This window comes from Xyrauchen texanus, chromosome 37, assembly GCF_025860055.1.
Source record: "Xyrauchen texanus isolate HMW12.3.18 chromosome 37, RBS_HiC_50CHRs, whole genome shotgun sequence".
NCBI classification, from domain to species: Eukaryota; Metazoa; Chordata; class Actinopteri; order Cypriniformes; family Catostomidae; genus Xyrauchen; species Xyrauchen texanus.
The window spans coordinates 38,697,515-38,721,110 of NC_068312.1; the positions used below are offsets into that span (position 1 = coordinate 38,697,515).

At 38.8% G+C, this 23,596-nt stretch overlaps 1 protein-coding gene across 2 annotated transcripts in view; it reads left to right on the plus strand.

Moving 5' to 3' along the window:
* The window catches only part of efna5b (ephrin-A5b), a 146,635-nt gene that overhangs the window by 101,740 nt on the left and 21,299 nt on the right, over positions 1 to 23,596 (plus strand). For both annotated transcript variants that reach the window (XM_052109163.1, XM_052109162.1), the window contains exon 2: positions 23,043 to 23,335. In XM_052109163.1, the coding sequence (XP_051965123.1) occupies positions 23,043 to 23,335 (293 nt within the window). The remainder of the gene's footprint in view (positions 1 to 23,042; positions 23,336 to 23,596) is intronic.

Sequence of the window (23,596 nt, forward strand, 5' to 3'; positions counted from 1 at the left end):
TGAGAAAATGTCCTTCAACGCAGATGTTCTTGAGATGTTTTCGAGAAGATTGTATCCTCTCAGTTATCAGTTCTGCAGCTCTCTTGTGGACGTTCAGTTATCTTAATTGTGTCGGGCTGATATTGATTTTAATTTGTGTGCGAGCTGGATAAAGCCTCCTCGGGAGAGAGGGATCCAGCATTAGATTAGTCTCGCGTAGTCTGGTCCACATTGCAGGTCATTCTGGCTGCGTACACAGGAAGTGCTCGTCTGACTGACATGTTGAAAATGTGTTTTCTTCATCCAACATAATAAGTCCTTCATTGACAAATACGTTAATCAGAGATGATAAAAAGTTGAATTTTAAACACATGCAGGTCGTGATATGTGATTTACATTGCTGTAAAGGAAGCTGCTTACTGAACTAGAACGCTGTTTTCTCTCATAATGAGACGCTTTCTGGTGTCCATGCAAACGCAGTCAATGTAAACTTCATGTAAATCGCACAAGTGCATATGCAAACATTCAACAAAATGTGGTTGAAAGTATTTAAAAGTACAATCATGCATTATGAAATATTTTAACTTAAGAAAACACTAATAAATCATTAAATCAATAAACATTAATAAATCTATACAAGGGTTTGACAAAATATATATATTTTTTATTTATTTGTTTTGCATTGCAATTTGCAATATATATATATATATATATATATATATATATATATATATATACTGTATATAATTTGTGTATGTCTGCTGAAAGTTATATATATACTGTATATAATATATATTATGCAAAATTATTATTATTATTGTTTAAAAAATAAATTAATATTGCTATTTGCTAATATATATATACTGTATATAATATATATATACTGTATTATATTATTATATATATATATATTATACAAAATTATTATAATTTTTTTTTGCATTGCAATATATATATACTGTATTTAATATATATATATTATACAAAATGTTATTTATTTTTTTGCATTGCAATTTGCATATATATATATATATATATATATATATATATATATATATATATATATATATATATACTGTATATAATATATGTATTATTATGCAAAATTATTATTATAATTTTTTTTGCATTGTAATTTGCGATATATATATAGATATATACTGTATTTAATTTATGTATGCCTGCTGAAAGTTATATAAACATAATAATGTATATTTAAAAAAATATATATATATTTATTATTTTAAATAATTATTCTAAACTTTTAATTTTATATATATATATATATATATATATATATATATATATATATATATATATATATAAATCTTATTTAAAATTTAGCTGAAATGATCCTTTAATTCATTTATTTTTGTCTTTACTGTCTCCGGGCCACTACATGACTTTGCATTCTTTTTACTTTAAGCCTTCAGAAGAAGAAAAATGTAAATAAATTAGAGCCCATTGAGATGGATATTCAAGTACTTGTTTTGTGTGCATAGCATTTTTAATGTATGTCTGAATAACTTACACATCATTAACTCAAGTACTGATTATTTCACGTGTGTAACAAGCTTGTGGATATCTACTCTACTGAGTGCCTCAATTAAACTCTAGAGACTAACTTGAAAATCAGTGACTAATTCTTCCTCAGTCCTATCTAAACACCTCTTTATTTAGATTAAAACCTGTGTTCCCCGGGGGTTGTTGCGCGCTGTATTCACCGTGAGTGCAGTTTTAAGGTGCACCTGTTTTGCCGCTTAAAATGCACAATAACAGTCACTGTAGTGAAAGAGATGTGGAGCATAATGTGAAGGTCAAAAGCGGTTATTATAACCTCTGATATGATCTGTTTGTGTAACCATTCATAATAAATACTCAAATGCGTAAAGCATCGGTGCAGAACTACACTTTGAGAGATGTTATTACTGTAAATGCAAAAGAGTGGATACAGTATTGCCAGATGTATCTATATGGGTGGCATATAAATGGCACCTCGTGCAACGTTATCTCTACTGTGTGTTTGATAAACATCTCGGGATAATAAAGTGGAGACGGGCAGAATGCATCATTGCATGTGGGTTTGTGTTCAAGAAACTCTGATAAATATTTCACGGCATCTATGACACAAATGCTCCTGATATCCTTGATCAGTCTAGGCTCAAACTGAAACCCTGAAGCGTCATTAGTGCAGACCGTGGCTCAGGTTCAATGACACAGCAAGAACACGCTCCATCACGCGCTGGGAACAGCTTGTGTCGGCCAAACCTGCTCTGAGGACGACTGCAATTGTCCTACAGCACAAACTCTCTCTAGGACATCAGAGCTCCCTTCTTTCTTCCTTTCTGAGAAAACATTCATTTTGCAAACTTGTAGCCATGGTTACATGATTCAATGAGACCAGGTTGTACATATAAGAACAAATCCCAACATGTGTCCTGACACGGGGCTTTTAAACAATCACAGTTCTGCTCAATCAACAGCATTAGTGACATAGGGCCCTATTTTAGGAGTGCTAGCGTTGATTGCAATGCTAGTCATTAGCATAAAGATCAGCGGGCATGAACATGGAGTTTTGGTGTTTCCGTGGATGCTAGAGCTAAGTCTAGGCGCAAGTGGGTTTGGTGCAGTGACCCATGCAATGCGAAATAGGTACGGGTCATGTGCAGTTTCATTCTGAGGTCCAGTGAATTAGAACAGGGGTCGGCAACATTTTTGGCATGGATTGGACCGAAGCAAAGCGGGCACGTTTACTGCCGCTGGTGCTGCCGGCTTGTGATGCGCGAATGGCTTGTACCCGCTGCAGGAGTCTATTGGGTACACTCACATTTTAACTTTTTGTTTAGCCGCCCATTCAGCTGATGAAAACACCAAGCACCACTTGTTGGGTAGAGATGGAGCCGGGACCCCCGTTACAACAGAGGCGTTTCCAGCATTGAAGGACATCCGGGGCTTAGCTCAGACAATTTTATTTTCACACTAGCAACCACTTCTGTAGTCCAAAGCTGGTGAGTGGTTATTCTTTGAGTTTTGCTCTGGCTGGGCCTGTTTCTACAGTTCCTAAATCTTCCACTCTAGTACTATCCTCAACATCCTCTCTCCTCCCTGAATCATCTGTGATGCAAAAGAACAGATACAGCACATAACTTATTGCAAATCAGCTTCAAACAACTAATTCATCAAGTGCTACATATGTCAAATTGTGGACCAATACCATTGAAGAAGAGCAGATCAGTGGGATTGCTCTTAGATCTATCATGATTCTTGAATTGTCATGTACATTAACAAAGTCATCACAAAAGAGTTATATTATAGTGAGTAAAGTGAAGTAAAAAAAATTTTTTTATATAAATAATTTACATTTTTTGACATAAATAGTAAAAATGATGTATAAGATCCTAAGTTAAAGCAATACATGAATGACTTTAGTCTAAGTTCATTGACACACCATGGCATCGAACTGTATATAATTCTCCATGTACATCTGTCAAAATCCTTTCATTAGGATCATTGGGATAAACAATGTTTCACTTTTAACTTTCTCTAAAGTAAAGTGACTGATTAATTGTTACCAGTTTCCATGCCTGATTCTGGCACATCTTTGCTACCCTCAAAGTGTATATTTACTACAAACTAATATCACAAAACAAGTCACACATACATTTTATGCTAATGCTTATTGGTTATCCTTAGAGAAAACAACACCTGATAAACAAGAAAATTATGCTCCGAACGGGACACGAACTGCTGTGTCTGGCGTGAGAGGCGACTGCGCTAACCACGAGGCTAGAGGCTTTAGACTTTAAGGACAAAAACAAATGTGAATTCTTACCCACTGACTGCTTTCGGAAATTTTAGAAGCCTTATTTGCTTAATTTTTGCTGTCTTTCCTGCTAACTGCTGTTAACTCGCCACTAAGTAACGTAAGTTGATGTCAGCTCCTCCCCTACCTGCTGCATATTCAACAGAGAGGAAGAAACGGAGTCGCCCATAGGCTACCGACAGCAAAGAAACTTATTCTATAGGCTAGATTATGCCTATGTCTATTTTTACAGGCTGTATGCAGTATGTGCAAAGCCAAAGCACAATGACATAAGGCAACTTATGATTTCGGGGGTTTACATAGGCTATTGGCCGGTTTCATAATTGTCAGTCAACTATTTAAAATACATTCGGGGCTACAATCAAAACATTCAGGGCTGAAGCCCCGGCAAAATCAGCTGCCGCCGCCTCTGCGTTACAATGTGAGTGTTGCGTTTCATGCCTATAAAAACATGGACGGTAGGCTAGCATAGTATTTATGTGCATACATCATGATGTTTACATTGCAAACCATTGAATAAAATAAATGCTGCCCTGCTGAACAGACCAGATAAAACTAGCATAAGCTGTTTGGCTTATTATTACAAATGCCACCAAGGTGAATCAAACCATAATTTGTGGACCATCTCCGGTAGGACCCCCTGTTGAAGACCCTTGTGCTACGTGATCATGAGGAAGGATTACATCAAGATATAGATTGAAATGAAGGAGCGGAATATATTTAAATAAAATACTTTACTCCTCTCTCGCCATTACTGGTGTGCCAGTGATTACCCCTCAACGTGCCAATGCTGGCATGCGTGCCACAGGTTGCCAACCCCTGAAAATTAACTGAATCCTTATCACTATCATCTGCTGACACACAAATCATGTCTAGTGTTGACAGTGATTGTATTGAACGTTCTTCAATTCTACATAATTTGAAATGAATTCAAATATGTGAATAAATGATTCTAAATTCAAAATGACACTTTAAACAGAACAAAACTATAATGTTAATCAAATTGTAACATTTTAGTCTCTCCATCGTCCATGGGCCCATTTTGCAGCAGGGGGTGTGGCCAGTGCATTACATTTGGGTGGGCCTCAATAAATATAGATGGGCAAAATATTTGCCCCAATTAACTTTCACACTTTCATAAATCTGAATTTATGCATTTTTCTATTTCCTATTTGAAAATATATATTTGAAGTCGAAAAATAATCTGTAATATTCTGGGTGGGCCATTAACACAAATGCCAAGCGACTACCCCTGAAAAATTGGGACATAATTTGATGTTTTGTACTTTAAGAGGTGGCATTGAAACGTCTTCGTGCAATGGCTTATTTCTCTTTGTGTCACTTCATTAACATACAGTACACACAGTTGGCACACCTGCACCCACAATAGCGCAAACACTCCCATCCGTGCCCACTTGCGCTTTGCGCTGGCATGGAAATTGGATAAGACGTTGTGCACGGTCGCTTTTTGCGCACTCACAGAAATAGAGCCCATAATGTTGCTTGCCACAAAAAATCATTTTGATTTTGACATTTAAAAAAAAATAAAAATGCACAAATCCATGTTCCAGTGAGACACTTCCAATGCAAGTCAATGGGGTTTAATCTGTAAACATTAAAATACTGTTTCACAAGTATAGACACAAGACATAAACAATATGTGTGTTAACATGATTTTACGGTCATAAAATCACATCTGTGGGAAGTCATAACCAATTTTACAACTTCGTTGCCATGACGATGCAAAGCCATTAACAGTAAAACCCTAAAACGACTGTAAAAATGATGATTTAAACAACTTTACAGCAACAGAACAGAATGAATGCAAGTGCTTTTATACAATTATAAGTGTCACATTTCTGCCTTTAAACCTCCAAAAATTGCCCCATTGACTTCCAGTATAAGTGTCTCACTGAAACACACATTTGTGCAGAGCTGAACTTATATTGAACCCGGAATATTCCTTTAAAAGTAACCAAATGCTTCAAATGCACAGTTCACCCCAAATTTGTAATTGTCATTATTAAATGACCCTCATGTTGTTTCATACACATGGAGATCTTTAGGCTGAATTTTTGCCTCAGTCGCCATTGAAAGATGCATTGAAAGTGAATGGTGACTGAGATTGGGGGAATAAACCCAACCAGCCCAACACTGTTGATTTGGATTTAAATGACATAATGCAAATCCTTACCTCTCAAAACAGGGTACATTTTGCAAGTCTATTAAACAGGGAAACAAATGTCCCGTAAAGACGAATGTAAGACATTCAGGCGTTTGATTACAAGTTTACTTATCGTGTAGTTCTCATTTAAGCTTATCCCAGTTGTCGAGCCTGTGGCGGAATAAATGAATATGTTGTATAAACGTATTAATAAAGATGGAGCGCGGTTTACACTGGGGCCATCCGTTTGTCTTCTTTACAAAATAAACTTGCTCTCCAAGCCGGAGGTGAGCAGACGGAGCGAGTTTTCCTGAACGATGACTTGTTGATTTTAATCGGCAGTAAATGTGCATCGCTGCGGGGAGACGAACTCTGTGTGACCTCAGAGAAATGACTTATCAGAGGAACAGCCGCCTCATGTGTAAACCAGACCCACCTCCGCACCGTCGTTAACGCCGTTTCATAATTGCAGATGTTTGCTTGTGCAGATCTCTGCAGGTCGTTCTGATCACTGTGAGCGTCAGATGCATTTGTGTGTGTGTGTGAGCGGGAATGAACCTCGTTAACAAACTATTTTAATGATGGACGAGGAGAGGCCTAGTCTTGTCCTCATGACCCCAAACACTCAAAGCTGGTCACATCTGGAGATTCACAAACCTTATCTCAGGCCGTATCCCAATTTATACTCCTCTGTGTGCTTTACTGGAGATGAGAAAGTACACAAGCTGTCAGACTATGAACGTATGTTTCTTTGGATGTAAACAGTGTTGATTAAGTTACACAAAAATAGTAATCCGCTACAAATTAATCTGATTACTTTAGTGATTACTTCATAGGAAAGGTAATCACATTACTAAGTGCTTTACTTTTAAACTACTTTAAGCAATTTCTTTACAGAAAATAAAATGGACATTTCCTCCTTTTTAGTTGTTTTTGTCCCGTCAGCTGTCATAAAAAACACAAGAGATGTACTCTAAAATATATATATATACTATTTAAGAAATATATGTTACCCAAGTAATTTGTTTAAAAGCAATTAACAGATGAAAGTCAGTAACTCTTATCTGTTACACTACTTTTTGGACTAAAAAAGTTATTAAATTATAGTAACTAATTACTTTATAATCAGATTACACTTTACACTTCATATAAAGAATTGTGGCGGGGTCTGTGTATCTCAGCGAGTATTGATGCTGACTATCACACCTGGAGTCGTGAGTTTGAATTCAGGGTGTGCCGAGTGACTCCAGCCAGGTCTCCTTAGCAACCAAATTTACCCAGTTGCTAGGGAGGGTAGAGTCACATGGGGTAACCTCCTCGTGGTCGCTATGATGTGGTTCTCATTCTCGTGGGGCATGTGGTGAGACGTGCGTGGATGCCGCAGAGAATAGCGTGAAGCCTTCACATGCACTAGGTCTCCGTGGTAACTCACTCAACAAGTCACGGATTGGTGGTCTCAGATGCGGAGGCAACACCACCCGGATTGAGGCGACTCACTACGTCACCACAAGGACTTTGGGCATTCAAAATTGGGGAGAAAATGTTAGAACACCACCCCAATATTTAGGTGGGTTAGGATAAGGGGTTAGAGTTAGGTATTGTGGAAAGGGTTAGAGTTAGGTATTGGGGTAAGGGTTAGGATAAGGGGTTAGAGTTAGGTATTGGGGTAAGGGTTAGGATAAGGGGTTAGAGTTAGGTATTGGGGTAAGGGTTAGAGTTAGGATAAGGGGTTAGAGTTAGGTATTGGGGTAAGGGTTAGAGTTAGGATAAGGGGTTAGAGTTAGGTATTGGGGTAAGGGTTAGAGTTAGGATAAGGGGTTAGAGTTAGGTATTGGGGTAAGGGTTAGAGTTAGGTATTGGGGAAAGGGTTAGAGTTAGGATAAGGGGTTAGAGTTAGGTATTGAGGTAAGGGTTAGGATAAGGGGTTAGAGTTAGGTTTTGGGGTAAGTGTTGGGTTAGGATAAGGGGTTAGAGTTAGGTATTGGGGTAAGGGTTAGAGTTAGGATAAGGGGTTAGAGTTAGGTATTGGGGTAAGGGTTAGAGTTAGGTATTGGGGAAAGTGTTGGGTTAGGATAAGGGGTTAGAGTTAGGATAAGGGGTTAGAGTTAGGTATTGGGGTAAGTGTTGGGTTAGGATAAGGGGTTAGAGTTAGGATAAGGGGTTAGAGTTAGGTATTGGGGAAAGGGTTAGAGTTAGGATAAGGGGTTAGAGTTAGGTATTGAGGTAAGGGTTAGGATAAGGGGTTAGAGTTAGGTTTTGGGGTAAGTGTTGGGTTAGGATTAGGGGTTAGAGTTAGGTATTGGGGTAAGGGTTAGAGTTAGGATAAGGGGTTAGAGTTAGGTATTGGGGTAAGGGTTAGAGTTAGGATAAGGGGTTAGAGTTAGGTATTGGGGTAAGGGTTAGGATAAGGGGTTATAGTTAGGTATTGGGGTAAGGGTTAGGATAAGGGGTTAGAGTTAGGTATTGGGGTAAGGGTTAGAGTTAGGATAAGGGGTTAGAGTTAGGTATTGGGGTAAGTGTTAGGATAAGGGGTTAGAGTTAGGATAAGGGGTTAGAGTTAGGTATTGGGGTAAGTGTTGGGTTAGGATTAGGGGTTAGAGTTAGGTATTGGGGTAAGGGTTAGAGTTAGGTATTGGGGTAAGGGTTAGGATAAGGGGTTAGAGTTAGGTATTGGGGTAAGGGTTAGGATAAGGGGTTAGAGTTAGGTATTGGGGTAAGGGTTAGAGTTAGGATAAGGGGTTAGAGTTAGGTATTGGGGTAAGGGTTAGGATAAGGGGTTAGAGTTAGGTATTGGGGTAAGGGTTAGGATAAGGGGTTAGAGTTAGGTATTGGGGTAAGTGTTGGGTTAGGATTAGGGGTTAGAGTTAGGTATTGGGGTACAGGTTGGGTTAGGATAAGGGGTTAGAGTTAGGTATTGGGGTACGTGTTGGGTTAGGATAAGGGGTTAGAGTTAGGTATTGGGGTAAGGGTTAGAGTTAGGTATTGGGGAAAGGGTTAGAGTTAGGATAAGGGGTTAGAGTTAGGTATTGGGGTAAGGGTTAGAGTTAGGTATTGGGGAAAGGGTTAGAGTTAGGATAAGGGGTTAGAGTTAGGTATTGGGGTAAGTGTTGGGTTAGGATTAGGGGTTAGAGTTAGGTATTGGGGTAAGTGTTGGGTTAGGATAAGGGGTTAGAGTTAGGTATTGGGGTAAGTGTTGGGTTAGGATTAGGGGTTAGAGTTAGGTACTGGGGTAAGTGTTGGGTTAGGATTAGGGTTTAGAGTCAGGTATTGGGGTAAGTGTTGGGTTAGGATTAGGGGTTAGAGTTAGGTATTGGGGTAAGTGTTGGGTTAGGATTAGGGGTTAGAGTTAGGTATTGGGGTAAGTGTTGGGTTAGGATAAGGGGTTAGAGTTAGGTATTGGGGTAAGTGTTGGGTTAGGATAAGGGGTTAGAGTTAGGTATTGGGGTAAGGGTTAGAGTTAGGATAAGGGGTTAGAGTTAGGTATTGGGGTAAGGGTTAGAGTTAGGATAAGGGGTTAGAGTTAGGTATTGGGGTAAGTGTTGGGTTAGGATAAGGGGTTAGAGTTAGGTATTGGGGTAAGTGTTGGGTTAGGATAAGGGGTTAGAGTTAGGATAAGGGGTTAGAGTTAGGTATTGGGGTAAGGGTTAGAGTTAGGATAAGGGGTTAGAGTTAGGTATTGGGGTAAGGGTTAGAGTTAGGATAAGGGGTTAGAGTTAGGTATTGGGGTAAGTGTTGGGTTAGGATTAGGGGTTAGAGTTAGGTATTGGGGTAAGGGTTGGGTTAGGGGTAAAGCTAACAGCTTAACTACAAATGTAATTAAATACAACAACATGTATACATAATAAGTACATTGTATCAAATGTTTAAGTACATAGTAGTTAAAGCCACCTAATATAAAGTGGGTCCCATCTTTTTGATGACTTTCCTATTATTTACTACTATGCTTAAAATAGTAATAATAAAGACTGAGTAGGTAGTGACTGATAGTGTACATACTTTTGAGTATGTAGAATTGTAGTAAGGCAGTTTTGGAAAAGTACTACGTCATAGACCTGTGTTATTACCACACAGGCACTTTTGTAACGTTTTTGCCAAGCATTAACGTCTTGTTCAAGTCATTTACTTCAACGTTCGTTATAACTTCACTTTCATGTTCATTCATTTAAAAGCTGCTGTTAGAGCTTTGGTTCCTCTACTTTTTACTTTACTCCTCTATACTTTTTACAACACTAACAGGGAAAAATGGCGATGAAAATTAGACTAAAGTCAGAAACGTATGTGAATGGCGTTGCTTCTAGCTAGACTGCAATCTTTTACACAGCACAAGCAGGCGTTGCATTCTCAGCGTCGTCACAATCAAATCAAATCAAATCAAATCACTTTATTGTCACACTACCATGTACACAAGTGCAACAGTAGGTGAAATTCTTGTGTGCAGTTCCGAGCAACATAGCAGTCATGACAGTGACGAGACATATACCAATTACAATAAACAACATACTTACACAAAACAATTTACATATCAAATGTACACATACTTACACAAAACAATTTACAAATCAGATGTACACATACTTACACAACACAATAATTATATACAATGCAGAATATAGAACAGAATATACAATACAATACAATAAGTGGGAGTATATGAAATATATATGTGTATATATATATATATAGCAGTTGTATTGAGGAGAATATGTTGACAGTCCAGTGTGAGATTATAGATTAATAAAGTGCAGTGCTAATTATTGATCCTGATAGATCAAGAGTTCAACAGTCTGATTGCTTGGGGAAAAAGCTATCATGTAGTCGGCTGGTGCGGGTCCTGATGCTGCGATACCGCCTGCCTGATGGTAGCAGTGAGAACAGCCCATGACTTGGGTGACTGGAGTCTCTGATGATCCTCCGAGCTTTTTCACACACGCCTGGTGTATATGTCCTGGAGGGAGGAAGCTCACCTCCGATGATGTTCCTGGCAGTTAGCACCACCCTTTGCAGGGCTTTGCAGTTGTCTGCGGTGCTATTGCCGTACCAGGCGGTGATGCAGCCAGTCAGGATGCTCTCTACAGTGCTGGTGTAGAACCGTGTGAGGATGTGGTGGTTCATTCCAAACTTCCTCAGCCGTCTCAGGAAGAAGAGGCTGGTGAGCCTTCTTCACAGCGGCCTCAGTGTGGGCCGGACCATGTGAGTTCCTCAGTAATGTGGACACCGAGGAACTTGAAGCTGCTGACTCTCTCCACGGTGCTCCATTGATGGTGATGGGGCTGTGTTCTCCGTCTTTCTTCCTGAAGTCCACAACAAGCTCCTTGGTTTTACTGGCGTTGAGGGAGAGGTTGTGCTCCTGACACCAGCGTGTCAGAGTGTGCACCTCCTCTCTGTAGGCTCTTTCATCATTGTCAGTGATCAGACCTACCACCGTCGTATCGTCAGCAAACTTAATGATGGCATTGGAGCTATGTGTTGCCACACAGTCATGTGTGTACAGGGAATACAGGAGTGGGCTGAGAACACAGCCCTGCGGGGCTCCAGTGTTGAGGGTCAGTGATGAGGAGGTGTTGCTGCCCATTCTAACCACCTGGCGTCTGCCTGACAGGAAATCCAGGATCCAGCTGCACAGCGAGCTGTTTAAGCCCAGAGCCGGAGTTTCTCATCAAGCTTGGAGGGCACTATGGTGTTGAATGCTGAGCTGTAGTCTACAAACAGCATTCTCACATATGTGTTCCTTTTTTCCAGGTGGGAGAGAGCAGTGTGTATTGTAGATGCAATGGCATCATCAGTGGAGCGGTTGTTGCGGTAGGCAAACTGCAATGGGTCCAAAGAGGGGGCAGAACAGAGCAGATGTGATCTCTGATTAACCTCTCGAAGCATTTGCTGATGATGGGGGTCAGAGCAACAGGGCGCCAGTCATTTAAGCATGTGATTATAGCTTGCTTCGGTACAGGCACAATGGTTGATGTTTTGAAGCATGTGGGGACTACAGACAGGGAGAGGGACAGATTGAAAATGTCCGTAAAAACACCAGCCAGTTGATTCGCGCACGCTCTGATGGCGCGGCCGGAATGCCGTCTGGACCAGCGGCTTCACGGATGTTCACCCGTCGGAATGATCGGGTTACATCCACAACAGAGACGGAGAGTGAATCAACCTCTGTAGCGTCAGCAGCGAGTGCTCTCTCCGCGAGGCGGTGTTACTGTCCTCAAAGCGAGCATAAAATGTATTAAGTTCGTCCGGGAGAGATGCAGCGGTGTTCATGGCGGAGACTTTATTCCGCTTGTAGTCCGTGATTGTGTTAATTCCTGCCACATACTTCTAGAGTCAGTGGTGTTGAACTGGCCTTCAAGCTTGTGCCTGTACTGGCGTTTAGCTGCACTGATAGTGTTCACGGAGGGCATAACTGGCTTGTTCACGCTCCTCCGTGTTAGGAGAATTAAAGCGGAGGTCCGCGCGGTGAGTGCAGCGCAAACATCGCCGTTAACCCATGGTTTCTGGTTGGGGTATATCCGTATAGTTTTGGTGGAACAAGCGTCCTCTCGCACTTCCTGATGAAACACGTTACGCTGTCAGCGTAAACCTCGATATCGTCATCAGAAGCGGACGGAACATCTCCCAGTCAGCGTGATCAAAACAGTCTTGTAGCGCCAGAGTCTGATTGGTCCGACCAGCACTGGATCGTTCTGAGGGTGGGTGCTTCCTGTTTCAGTTTCTGCCTGTAAGCGGGCAGAAGCAGAACGGAAGAATGGTCCGATTGCCAAATGGAGGCGGGGGAGGATTTGTAGCCTTCCGGAAGGAGAGTAACAATGATCCAAAACCCGGTCCCCTCGTGTGTTGAACTTTATGTGTTGGTGGTATTTTGGGGCGATTGCTTTGAAGTTGGCTTTGTTAAAGTCCCGGCAACAATGAGCGCAGCCTCAGGGTGCTTGGTTTCCTGCTCACTTATACACCCATACAGTTCCCTGAGTGCCCGGTCTGTGTCGAACTGCGGGGGATGTACACAGCTGTGATGATAACAGCTGTGAATTCCCTCGGCAGCCAGAATGAGTCGACACAGAAGCATGAGATATTCCAGATCAGGAGAGCAAAAAGACTTGATGAAATGTACGTTCCTCTGATCACACCATGATTTGTTGATCATAAAACATACACCACCACCTCTGCTTTTACCAGAGAGGTCTTTCGCTCTGTCCGCTCGGTGCACGGAAAAGCCCGTGATTTCGATGGCGAGTCTGGAATCTCCGTAGACAGCCAGGTTTCTGTAAGGCACATAGCGCAGCAGTCCCTCGTCTCTCGTTGGAAAGAGATCCGGCTCTCAGCTCGCAGAGTTTGTTGTCCAGAGACTGAACATTTGCCAGTAGTATACTGGGTAGCGGGAGTCGATTTGCCGCGACGTCTTACTCTGATGAGAACGCCGGCTCGTTTTCCTCTTTTCCTTCTGCGTTTCAGCGGCCGAGCAGCACAGACAAAGGGCTCCGCCCGGCGTGTTTGTAAACAGCGAGTCGGCATTAAGGAATTTGAAGTCCGGTTTTCGATGTGTGATTGTAGAACTAATGTCCAAAAGCGTTTGTCTGTAAGTAAACAATAAGGCAGACAACATCCAAGACAAAAAAACAAAGAACTGTAAACAAAACAAACAATAAACCGCAGTGTTGTAACGGAGCTCGCAACGCAGCAGCCATACTCGGCGCCATCTTGAGTCCAAGAGGTGCTGTAGAGAGATTACTGTGGACTGTTCGCTTCTACGATGAGTTTTCTTTGTCAGCTACCGTCATGGCGGAGCTACAGTTTGAAAAGTATATTGCTGAGCATGAATGCAAGATGTGGATTGGGTTCCGGCCACATTTTCTATTTCAGCTCACTCACACTTTCTCTTCCAAGACACTTTCAGAACTCCAGAATCACCTCGTGGGTTTTTGGCAGGGAGGTTTGCAGCAGAACCAGATAGACAGAGAGAGAAACATGTGTAGAGCATCTGCCGACTGCTCTTGTATTGCAGAAGCAGGTGAGACGATGGTCCATCAAACCATCAGCAGATCTCTTCTACACATTCTATCAGTGATGGAAATACAGCTGCATTTGCCATCTCAGATCTAATGAGAACTCAATACGCCCGCTGGGCGACTGCCACATAGCCAACCATCTCAAAACCGTCCTGCTGGACTGGAAAACAACTTACGATCAGACCTCTCCAATTCCACATATTACCTGTGCCGCGAGAGCATTAGTGTTTATTGAATGCAGCTGTTTCTCATATTGCGCTGGCCTTCTGGAACGAGAACAGGTGCAGATGTGTGTTATATACGCTTGATGATATAAAGACAGGCTGTTGATGCATTCTGTCACAGATCCCGCTGCTTTTCATGGGAAGGGGGTCGGTGTGGACTTCCGAATTCCTGGTAGCTATTGGTCCTTGGGGAATTGAGGGATCTACACTATATGAGATGAGTGAACACGTTCTGTATGGATTGCTGATGATAAAATGAAGGCCGAGAAACTTGTGTCCTAAAATCTGCGGATTAATGCAGGAATGACGTGTTGAAGGTTGGACAATTGAGGCAAGGCCCAAAATAACACTGGGGTGTTATGAGGAACTTAAACATAATACAGGGTTTAAATAATAAAGTTGTGTGAATAATATTCTGACCTTTGCCATTTAGGAATGGGCGGATTGATCCTAAGTTATCGATATTTTTCACAACGAATCAAACACGATTTTTATCTTTACTTGGTGTCTAATAATGTGGCGATACTGTGCGAGACACTGAAAGAGAAAACAGATTTAACATCCGTCCAGGGGCCAGCGCACACAAAGGCATGATTGAACAGCCCCTTACTCGCCCTATACTTGGAAACATGAGCCAAACCTGGCTGGAAAACCAGACGGATGGTCAGAACTCGTCGAGTTCGGTTTGGAGACCTCTATTGGACGTGTAGAATAACTATAGTGGCGCGTCGAACGGTTAACTGAATGTCGACTATGCGTGCACATCCCTAGTTCTCCGTTCGGAACAGTGCCAAAGAAATAGAGAAAGTTGTAAATAGGACTGCTGCATCTTTGAGCTTCTCTGCGTTTTTAATCAGTTTAATCAGTAAAGTTGGGCAAGTCCCCTCAATGATTACAGAGCGGATCCGGGCCAGATCCGCGTTTCCACCACAACACAACTCCCAGACAGCTGGAGCAGAGCAAAGAAGTGTAATTATTTTAATTTGAGAATTAGCCTTCCATACATTCCCAGTTTTAAATCATTCCCTTTCATATTTCCAAAGCATCAAGGACTTTTCCTGCTGGTTGTGCAGAGTGGTTTTTCAGGATGTGTTGTTTTCCAGCCGATAGAGGTCATGAAGGTCAAGGGCCGTCCGTAAACCTTCCATTAAGCATGACACTGAGCTGTTTACAACCAGACAATGGAAAAATAACTCTGGCAACTGACTTAAAGGGGTCATGACGTGAGGACTCAAATTTTCCTTGATCTTTTGACATATAAGAGGTCATTGCACTATAAAAACATACAGTAAGTGTCAGAACCGCAAACTTCCTACTTATCAGCATTTATTTAAACTATTCTCTAGAAACAGCCAGTTTGGAATTTGTAGAACTTGTGATGTCACAAGGACTAAATGCATCTGCATAAGTACATCTTGCCTCTTCAGCAAGACATCAACGCCTGTTTTTCGTCATTGCACTGTTGGCCCCGCCCACTAATGCTCACAGTCAGCCACACAGGTGAAGAGGAGAGAGAGATGCGGGCTTGTCATGAGAGGTTCATCCACAGCAAAGTTGGCTTACACGGGACACCTTCATGTGCATATCTGGATTTAAATGTTTTTCTGCACTAGATAAACGGCTTTGACTCTCCCCAATTTGGAATGCACAATTCCCAATGCGCTCTAAGTCCTCGTGGTGGGGTAGTGACTCAATCAGGGGTGGCGGACCATGACTCTCAGTCCTTCAATCCACGCATCTTATCACGTGGCTTGTTGAACGCGTTACCATGGAGACGTAGCACGTTTGGAGGCTTCACGCTATTCCCTGCGGCATCCACGCACAACTCACCACACGCCCCACTGAGAGCGAGAACCTTATTATAGCGACCACGAGGAGGTTACCCCATGTGACTCTACCTTCCCTAGCAACCGGGCCAATTTGGTTGCTAAGGAGACCTGACTGGAGTCACTCAGCACACCCTGAATTCAAACTCGCAACTCCAGGGGTGATAGTCAGCGTCAATACTCGCGGAGATACCCAGAACCCCAATCTCATGCTGCTTTTAAAAGACGCAATGTCAAGTTAAGCTGCGTTCACACTGCCAGTGAATTTGTCGCTGCAGGTCGCCAGTGGCTGGCAGTGAAGTCGCTAGTGGGCGTTCCCACTACTGGTTGCCTAGTAACATTTATAAATGACATTCCATTGCTGTTGACAGCGAATCGCTTTTCTTGGCGCCAAAAGCAAACATTTTGGAGTGAAAAGACTAAATATAAATGGAATCAGTACATAAAATGCTTTATATCAAAGATGAGCGAGAAACAAGTTTGCCATAGCGGCTGTTTATCTGCGGCGAAAACGCAAACGCCGGTCTGTCTGGGTCCACAAAACCATTCAATCTCGGAGTCAGCACGGCGAGTACCAGCGGCTGGAGGAAGAGCTGCGGCTGGATATACCATATCCATATCATAGAGCGCTGGAAAATTGCTAACAGCAAGGATTAGCCTTTCATCCATCTTTCCGTTACTGCAGGAGCTGAGAGAGAGAGAGAGAGAGAGAGAAGGATCACGTGAGCTCTCCCGTCTTCTCTCCTATTGGCTGTCACTTCCGTTAGTCGCTCTTCATTTGAATAAAGTTGAACTTGTCTCAACTTTGTTGCATCACTGGACATGCCCATATCTAGTCGCCAACGGTCGCGACAGCTCACGTTGCCGGAAGTCGCTGTGCTCTCATTGAAAATGAATGGGATGGAGTCGCTGTCGCGCGCAATGTCGCTGGCAGTGTGTACGCAGCTTTATAACTCTAAAAATTAGACCTCCATTCGATTTCATTCAAAACACGGAAGATGTGAGATGTCACTCCTGTGAAGACCAGAGACTCTGCTTTGGTTTTTTGAAGCCAGTTGAAGCACCTAACATCACCATAGACTGTATTACATTTGCTTCCACGAATCAGCCCCCAAATGTTGTCTCCCATCATGGGTTAGGGTTAAGTTTAGGGTTCTCGTTATACTGTCCTTGGTATTCCTCCCATGTTCTCGTTGAATTTATCAAGATGAGCATCAAGGATATGGACTTTGAGGGACATGAGTCTCATGAATAATTAATTAGACTTCTGAATTATACATTTGTGTTCTTTTGAAGCTTGAAGAGGTTTCACCATAAACTGCCATTGTGACATCACTGAGCACAACATTTATTCACAATTTCAACCTTTGTGTTCAGAACAAGAAAGAAAGTCATGTAGGGTTACAACAACACTGGGGTGAGTAAACAATGACTGAATTTACATTTTTGGGCGAACTATCCCATTAAATTGAGTTAAACCCCAGATTATTACTTTTAGCACAATAACTTGGACACAATGGTGATTTGTGTCTGTACCCTTGTGCTTGTTCCAGACAATATTTCTTGATGAAAGACAGGAACAGAATAGAATTTACAAAGTCCCCAAAACTGCCACATGGGTTCTTGGAAATCATTGTGTAAATGTGAAATTTATAGGCAGACGGTGTGATATCAGTAACAAATTAAACATATTCAAACCTCGCTAGACCGTACACAGACATTCCTAATATGAATAATATTCAGAGTCCTGGGGTTTCAAAAGAAATACACCAACTCTATTATAACTCATCTGCAACAAAGTCATATTCAATTTCAACAATTTGTCTTTATTCCTGCCATTCTTGGCGTGAAATCTATTGAATGAGTGTCTAGTGAATATTTGCTTTGTAAGCAATTAAACTCTGCATTCTTTCTTTAAAGCCGAGACAAGAGAAAAAGCTGGTGATGTTCATTTATTTCTATTGAAATACTGTTTTTAAAAGTCCAAAAGACAATAGGACATTTCAGTACTTCTAAAGTATGAATGGCACAAAAAAGAAAAACATGGTATTACATGTGTCCAAAAACATTGTATTACCATAGTACATATAAAACAACCATGTTATTACCAAGGCATGTGTCCAAACAACATTGTATAACCATAGTACATGACCAAATAACATGGTATTACTATGCTAACTATCCAAAAACCATGTTATAACCAAGGCATGCATCCAAATAACATGGCATAACATTGGAACATGACCAAAAAAACTGTGTAACCATGGTACATATCTAAAAAACACGGGATTACCAAGGCATGTGTCCAAAACACATTATATTACCGTAGTACATGTCCAATAAACCTGGTATAACCATGTTAATTTCCTAAAAAAAAAAATGTATTACCAAGGCATGTGTCCAAAAAATATGGTAATACCATACGTACATAGCATAACCATTGGTACATTTCCAAAAAACATGGTTTTACCAAGGCATGCATACCAAAAAATATGATATTACCATAGTACGTGTCCAAAAACGTGGTATAACCATGGTACATATCCCAAATAAGAAATATATTACCAAGGCATGTGTCCAAAAACGTGGTATTACTATGGTAACTGTCCAAAAACACATGGTATAACCAAGGCTTGTGTCCAAAAAATATGGTATTACCATAGTAAATATCCAAAAAACATGGTATTATTATTATGGTAACAGTCCAAAGAAAATGGCATTACTATGGTAACTGTCCAAAAAACATGGCATTACTATGGTAACTGTCCAAAAAACATGGTATAACCAAGGCTTGTGTCCAAAAAACATGGTATTACTATGGTAACTGTCCAAAAAACATGGCATTACTATGGTAACTGTCCAAAAAACATGGCATTACTATGGTAACAGTCCAAAAAACATGGCATTACTATGGTAACAGTCCAAAAAACATGGTATTACTATGGTAACTGTCCAAAAAACATGGCATTACTATGGTAACAGTCCAAAAAACATGGTATTACTATGGTAACTGTCCAAAAAACATGGCATTACTATGGTAACTGTCCAAAAAACATGGTATTACTATGGTAACTGTCCAAAAAACATGGTATTACTATGGTAACTGTCCAAAAAACATGGTATAACCAAGGCTTGTGTCCAAAAAATATGGTATTACCATAGTAAATATCCAAAAAACATGGTATTATTATGGTAACAGTCCAAAAAACATGGTATTACTATGGTAACTGTCCAAAAAACATGGTATTACTATAGTAACTGTCCAAAAAGCATGGTATTACTATGGTAACTGTCCAAAAAACATGGTATTACTATGGTAACTGTCCAAAAAACATGGCATTACTATGGTAACTGTCCAAAAAACATGGCATTACTACGGTAACTGTCCAAAAAACATGGTATAACCAAGGCTTGTGTCCAAAAAACATGGTATTACTATGGTAACTGTCCAAAAAACATGGCATTACTATGGTAACTGTCCAAAAAACATGGTATAACCAAGGCTTGTGTCCAAAAAACATGGTATTACTATGGTAACTGTCCAAAAAACATGGCATTACTATGGTAACTGTCCAAAAAACATGGTATAACCAAGGCTTGTGTCCAAAAAACATGGTATTACTATGTAACTGTCCAAAGAAAATGGCATTACTATGGTAACTGTCCAAAAAACATGGCATTACTATGGTAACTGTCCAAAAAACATGGCATTACTATGGTAACTGTCCAAAAAACATGGTATAACCAAGGCTTGTGTCCAAAAAACATGGTATTACTATGGTAACTGTCCAAAAAACATGGTATAACCAAGGCTTGTGTCCAAAAAACATGGTATTACTATGGTAACTGTCCAAAAAACATGGCATTACTATGGTAACTGTCCAAAAACATGGAATTTACATGGTACTTTTATGTGTACACTTAAACATCTAATGATCTTTTTTGCAGCTGTAAAACTAATTACAGTACACATAACTTTTCATTCTTAAATAGTATTTTCTACTGTAGAAATAATGACATAAGTTATATAAATAATTCATTTGTTGATGATAAAGCAAAATAAAGATGACAGCATTTGTAAGAAACACTAAAGCACATCGAGTCGTGGCATTAACTGAGGCTCTCGGTTCAGTCTGTCTTGTTGATAAACGAGCTCATGTGTTAATTGTGGGGTAGCATCAGTTTGCCCTCGCTGTTTACACCTTCTAAAACATCCAGTTTCATTACGACTCATGCTGAGGGTGAGAGAGTGGTCGTTAATGAAGCATGCTTTAATTGTGAAGAGGATTATTATCTGTCTTAATTTACTTTAAAAAAAAAAGCAGTAATCGAAGGAGAGGGTATATCTTAATGTTTTCAGCGCACACACATAAACCTCATCATGGCCGCAGTGTTTGGAAGCGTCTAGAAAACAGTTTTGTTGTTGAATATATTTATATATATTCAGATTAGACCATCCATGCCAAGAAGCTCAATGTGTGTCACCTGTTTAATACTTGTTTTGCATTGCTTAAATATATATATATATATATATATGTATATGAATTAACATTAAACAAAATGATATTGCTGTACTGATTTTAGCCAATTGTTGGTGAGTTATGTTAATGTCAAATGCACAACACTTTCAATTTATGATTTGAGGCAAAGATTGAAATGATTTAGGCTCCGTCACTAACAACGTTTCAATCCAGGATCAAAATAAAGCGGATGGAAACGCACAATATCGCTAAAATGTCACAAATGTCGACATCATATTTCTCCGTTTAACTCTGTAAACTCTGTCGATACATCAAATGTCGCGAAAAACTGTTTTGGAAACACTTTTTGTTGATAAAATTGTCAATTGCCCCAATCGTTAACCTGTGTTGCCATGACGACAGTATTGAAAGTTAATTTATTGTATGTGATTATGGATTGATCTTACGACATATAGAGCCGATCTGCACATGTGACACTTCCAGGAGTGCAACACAAATATTTTGTGCACATTGAACAAATGAATGAACACTGTTTGTGATTAAATTAATCGCTGTATCCATCCGTTTATTTATTAAAGTTGCTTTTCCACACTATTCAAAATGGAATTAGCCCACAAACAATAAAATATATCATTTCTGTGTGCAAAGATGTTTTAAATTAAAAATAAATACACAATACTGGAGAAAAACATATATATATATATATTTTTTTTAACACTTACAGCCCAATTTTATTAAATTATTGTTTAGTCAAACCAAAAAAAGTATAAAATAAAAATACAAAAATTACCTAATGAAAAAAAAAAGCATTAAGTTAAAAAAATTACCAAACGAAAAAACTATTAAATAAAATACAAAAATTACCAAAAGAAAAAAGTATTAAATTAAAACAAAAAATTACCAAACGAAAAAAGTATTAAATTAAAAATAAATTTACCAAACAAAAAAGTATTAAATTAAAAAAATTAATTTACCAAACGAAAAAAGTATTAAATTAAAAAAATTAATTTACCAAACAAAAAAAGTATTAAATTAAAAAAATTAATTTCACAAACAAAAAAAGTATTAAATTAAAAAAATAAATTTACCAAACAAAAAAAGTATTAAATTAAAAAAATTAATTTACCAAACAAAAAAAGTATTAAATTAAAAAAATTTATTTACCAAACGAAAAAAGTATTAAATTAAAAAAATAAATTTACCAAACGAAAAAAGTATTAAATTAAAAAAAAAAATTACCAAACGAAAAAAGAATTAAATAAAATACAAAAATTACCAAACGAAAAAGAATTAAATAAAATACAAAATTACCAAACAGAAAAAGTATTAAATTAAAACAAATTAATTTACCAAATGAAAAAAGTATTAAATTAAAAAATTAATTTACCAAACAAAAAAGTATTAAATTAAAAAAATAAATTTACCAAACGAAAAAGTATTAAATTAAAAAATTAATTTACCAAACAAAAAAGTATTAAATTAAAAAATTAATTTACCAAACAAAAAATTTATTAAATTAAAAAAATTTATTTACCAAACAAAAAAGTATTAAATTAAAAAAATTAATTTACCAAACGAAAAATTTATTAAATTAAAAAAATGTATTTACCAAACGAAAAAAGTATTAAATTAAAAAAATAAATTTACCAAACGAAAAAAGCATTAAATAAAATACAAAAATTACCAAAAGAAAAAAGTATTAAAACAAAAAATTACCAAACGAAAAAAGTATTAAATTAAAAATAAATTTACCAAACAAAAAAAGTATTAAATTAAAAAAATTAATTTACCAAACGAAAAAAGTATTAAATTAAAAAATTAATTTACCAAACAAAAAAAGTATTAAATTAAAAAAATAAATTTACCAAACAAAAAAGTATTAAATTAAAAAAATTAATTTACCAAACAAAAAAAGTATTAAATTAAAAAAATTAATTTACCAAACAAAAAATTTATTAAATTAAAAAAATTAATTTACCAAACAAAAAAAGTATTAAATTAAAAAAATTAATTTACCAAACGAAAAATTTATTAAATTAAAAAAATTAATTTACCAAACGAAAAAAGAATTAAATTAAAAAAAATTATTTACCAAACTAAAAAAGTATTAAATTAAAAAAATTAATTAACAACGAAAAAAGCATAAAATTATGAAAAAAACATTTTCACTTTGTCGATAATAAAATAGTGCGAAAGGTGGATGGAGGTTACTGTCACATTCCAACAGTCTCGTTAGTGTTTGCGTCAAAATTCAAGAGTGGAGCATTTTATTTCAAACTCCCTACAACATCCAGTCTGGCCATTTCTCTGCCTGACAAATGCTTGTTTAGCAGCAGATGCGTCCAGGAATGAGCTTGTTTGATGCGTGTATGAAGGGGTCTGTGACGAAACATAGAAATAGTGTCACTTTGACAAACATTTGTTTGGATGTCAGTCGGAGGTCATTACTTGAAAATCTTACCGTTGTACCCGACCATAAAAGGGTCCTTGAACATGTTGTTTTCAGGTCAATAAGTGACATAATTCATCTCCGTGTCTCCTGCAGGTTTCACCGTGGCGACTATCACATCGACGTCTGTATAAACGACTATCTGGACGTCTACTGTCCGCACTATGAGGACACAGTACCAGAGGAGAGAACAGAGCGCTACGTCCTCTACATGGTCAACTATGACGGCTACAGTACGTGTGATCACACGGCGAAGGGGTTTAAACGGTGGGAGTGTAACCGACCCAACTCGCCCAACGGCCCGCTCAAGTTCTCGGAGAAGTTCCAGCTCTTCACGCCATTCTCACTGGGGTTTGAGTTTCGACCGGGTCGCGAGTATTATTACATATGTGAGTATGACATCACCGCGCACGACTGTTTTCATGGATGAGGCGTCGAGAGGCGCAGGTTTAAAAGACGATCAGACAGAAGACAAAAAGGAAAAGAAAAGACTGAGGCTGTTGTATTTCATGAAATTCAATATTCGGTTTTAATCTTTAAAACTGGGGAAAATGTTTTTACAATTAGAACATGAAAGTTCATCAACGCTTTGAATCGTGGACAGACAGACACACAGGTAGAGAGACAGACAGACACACAGGTAGAGAGAC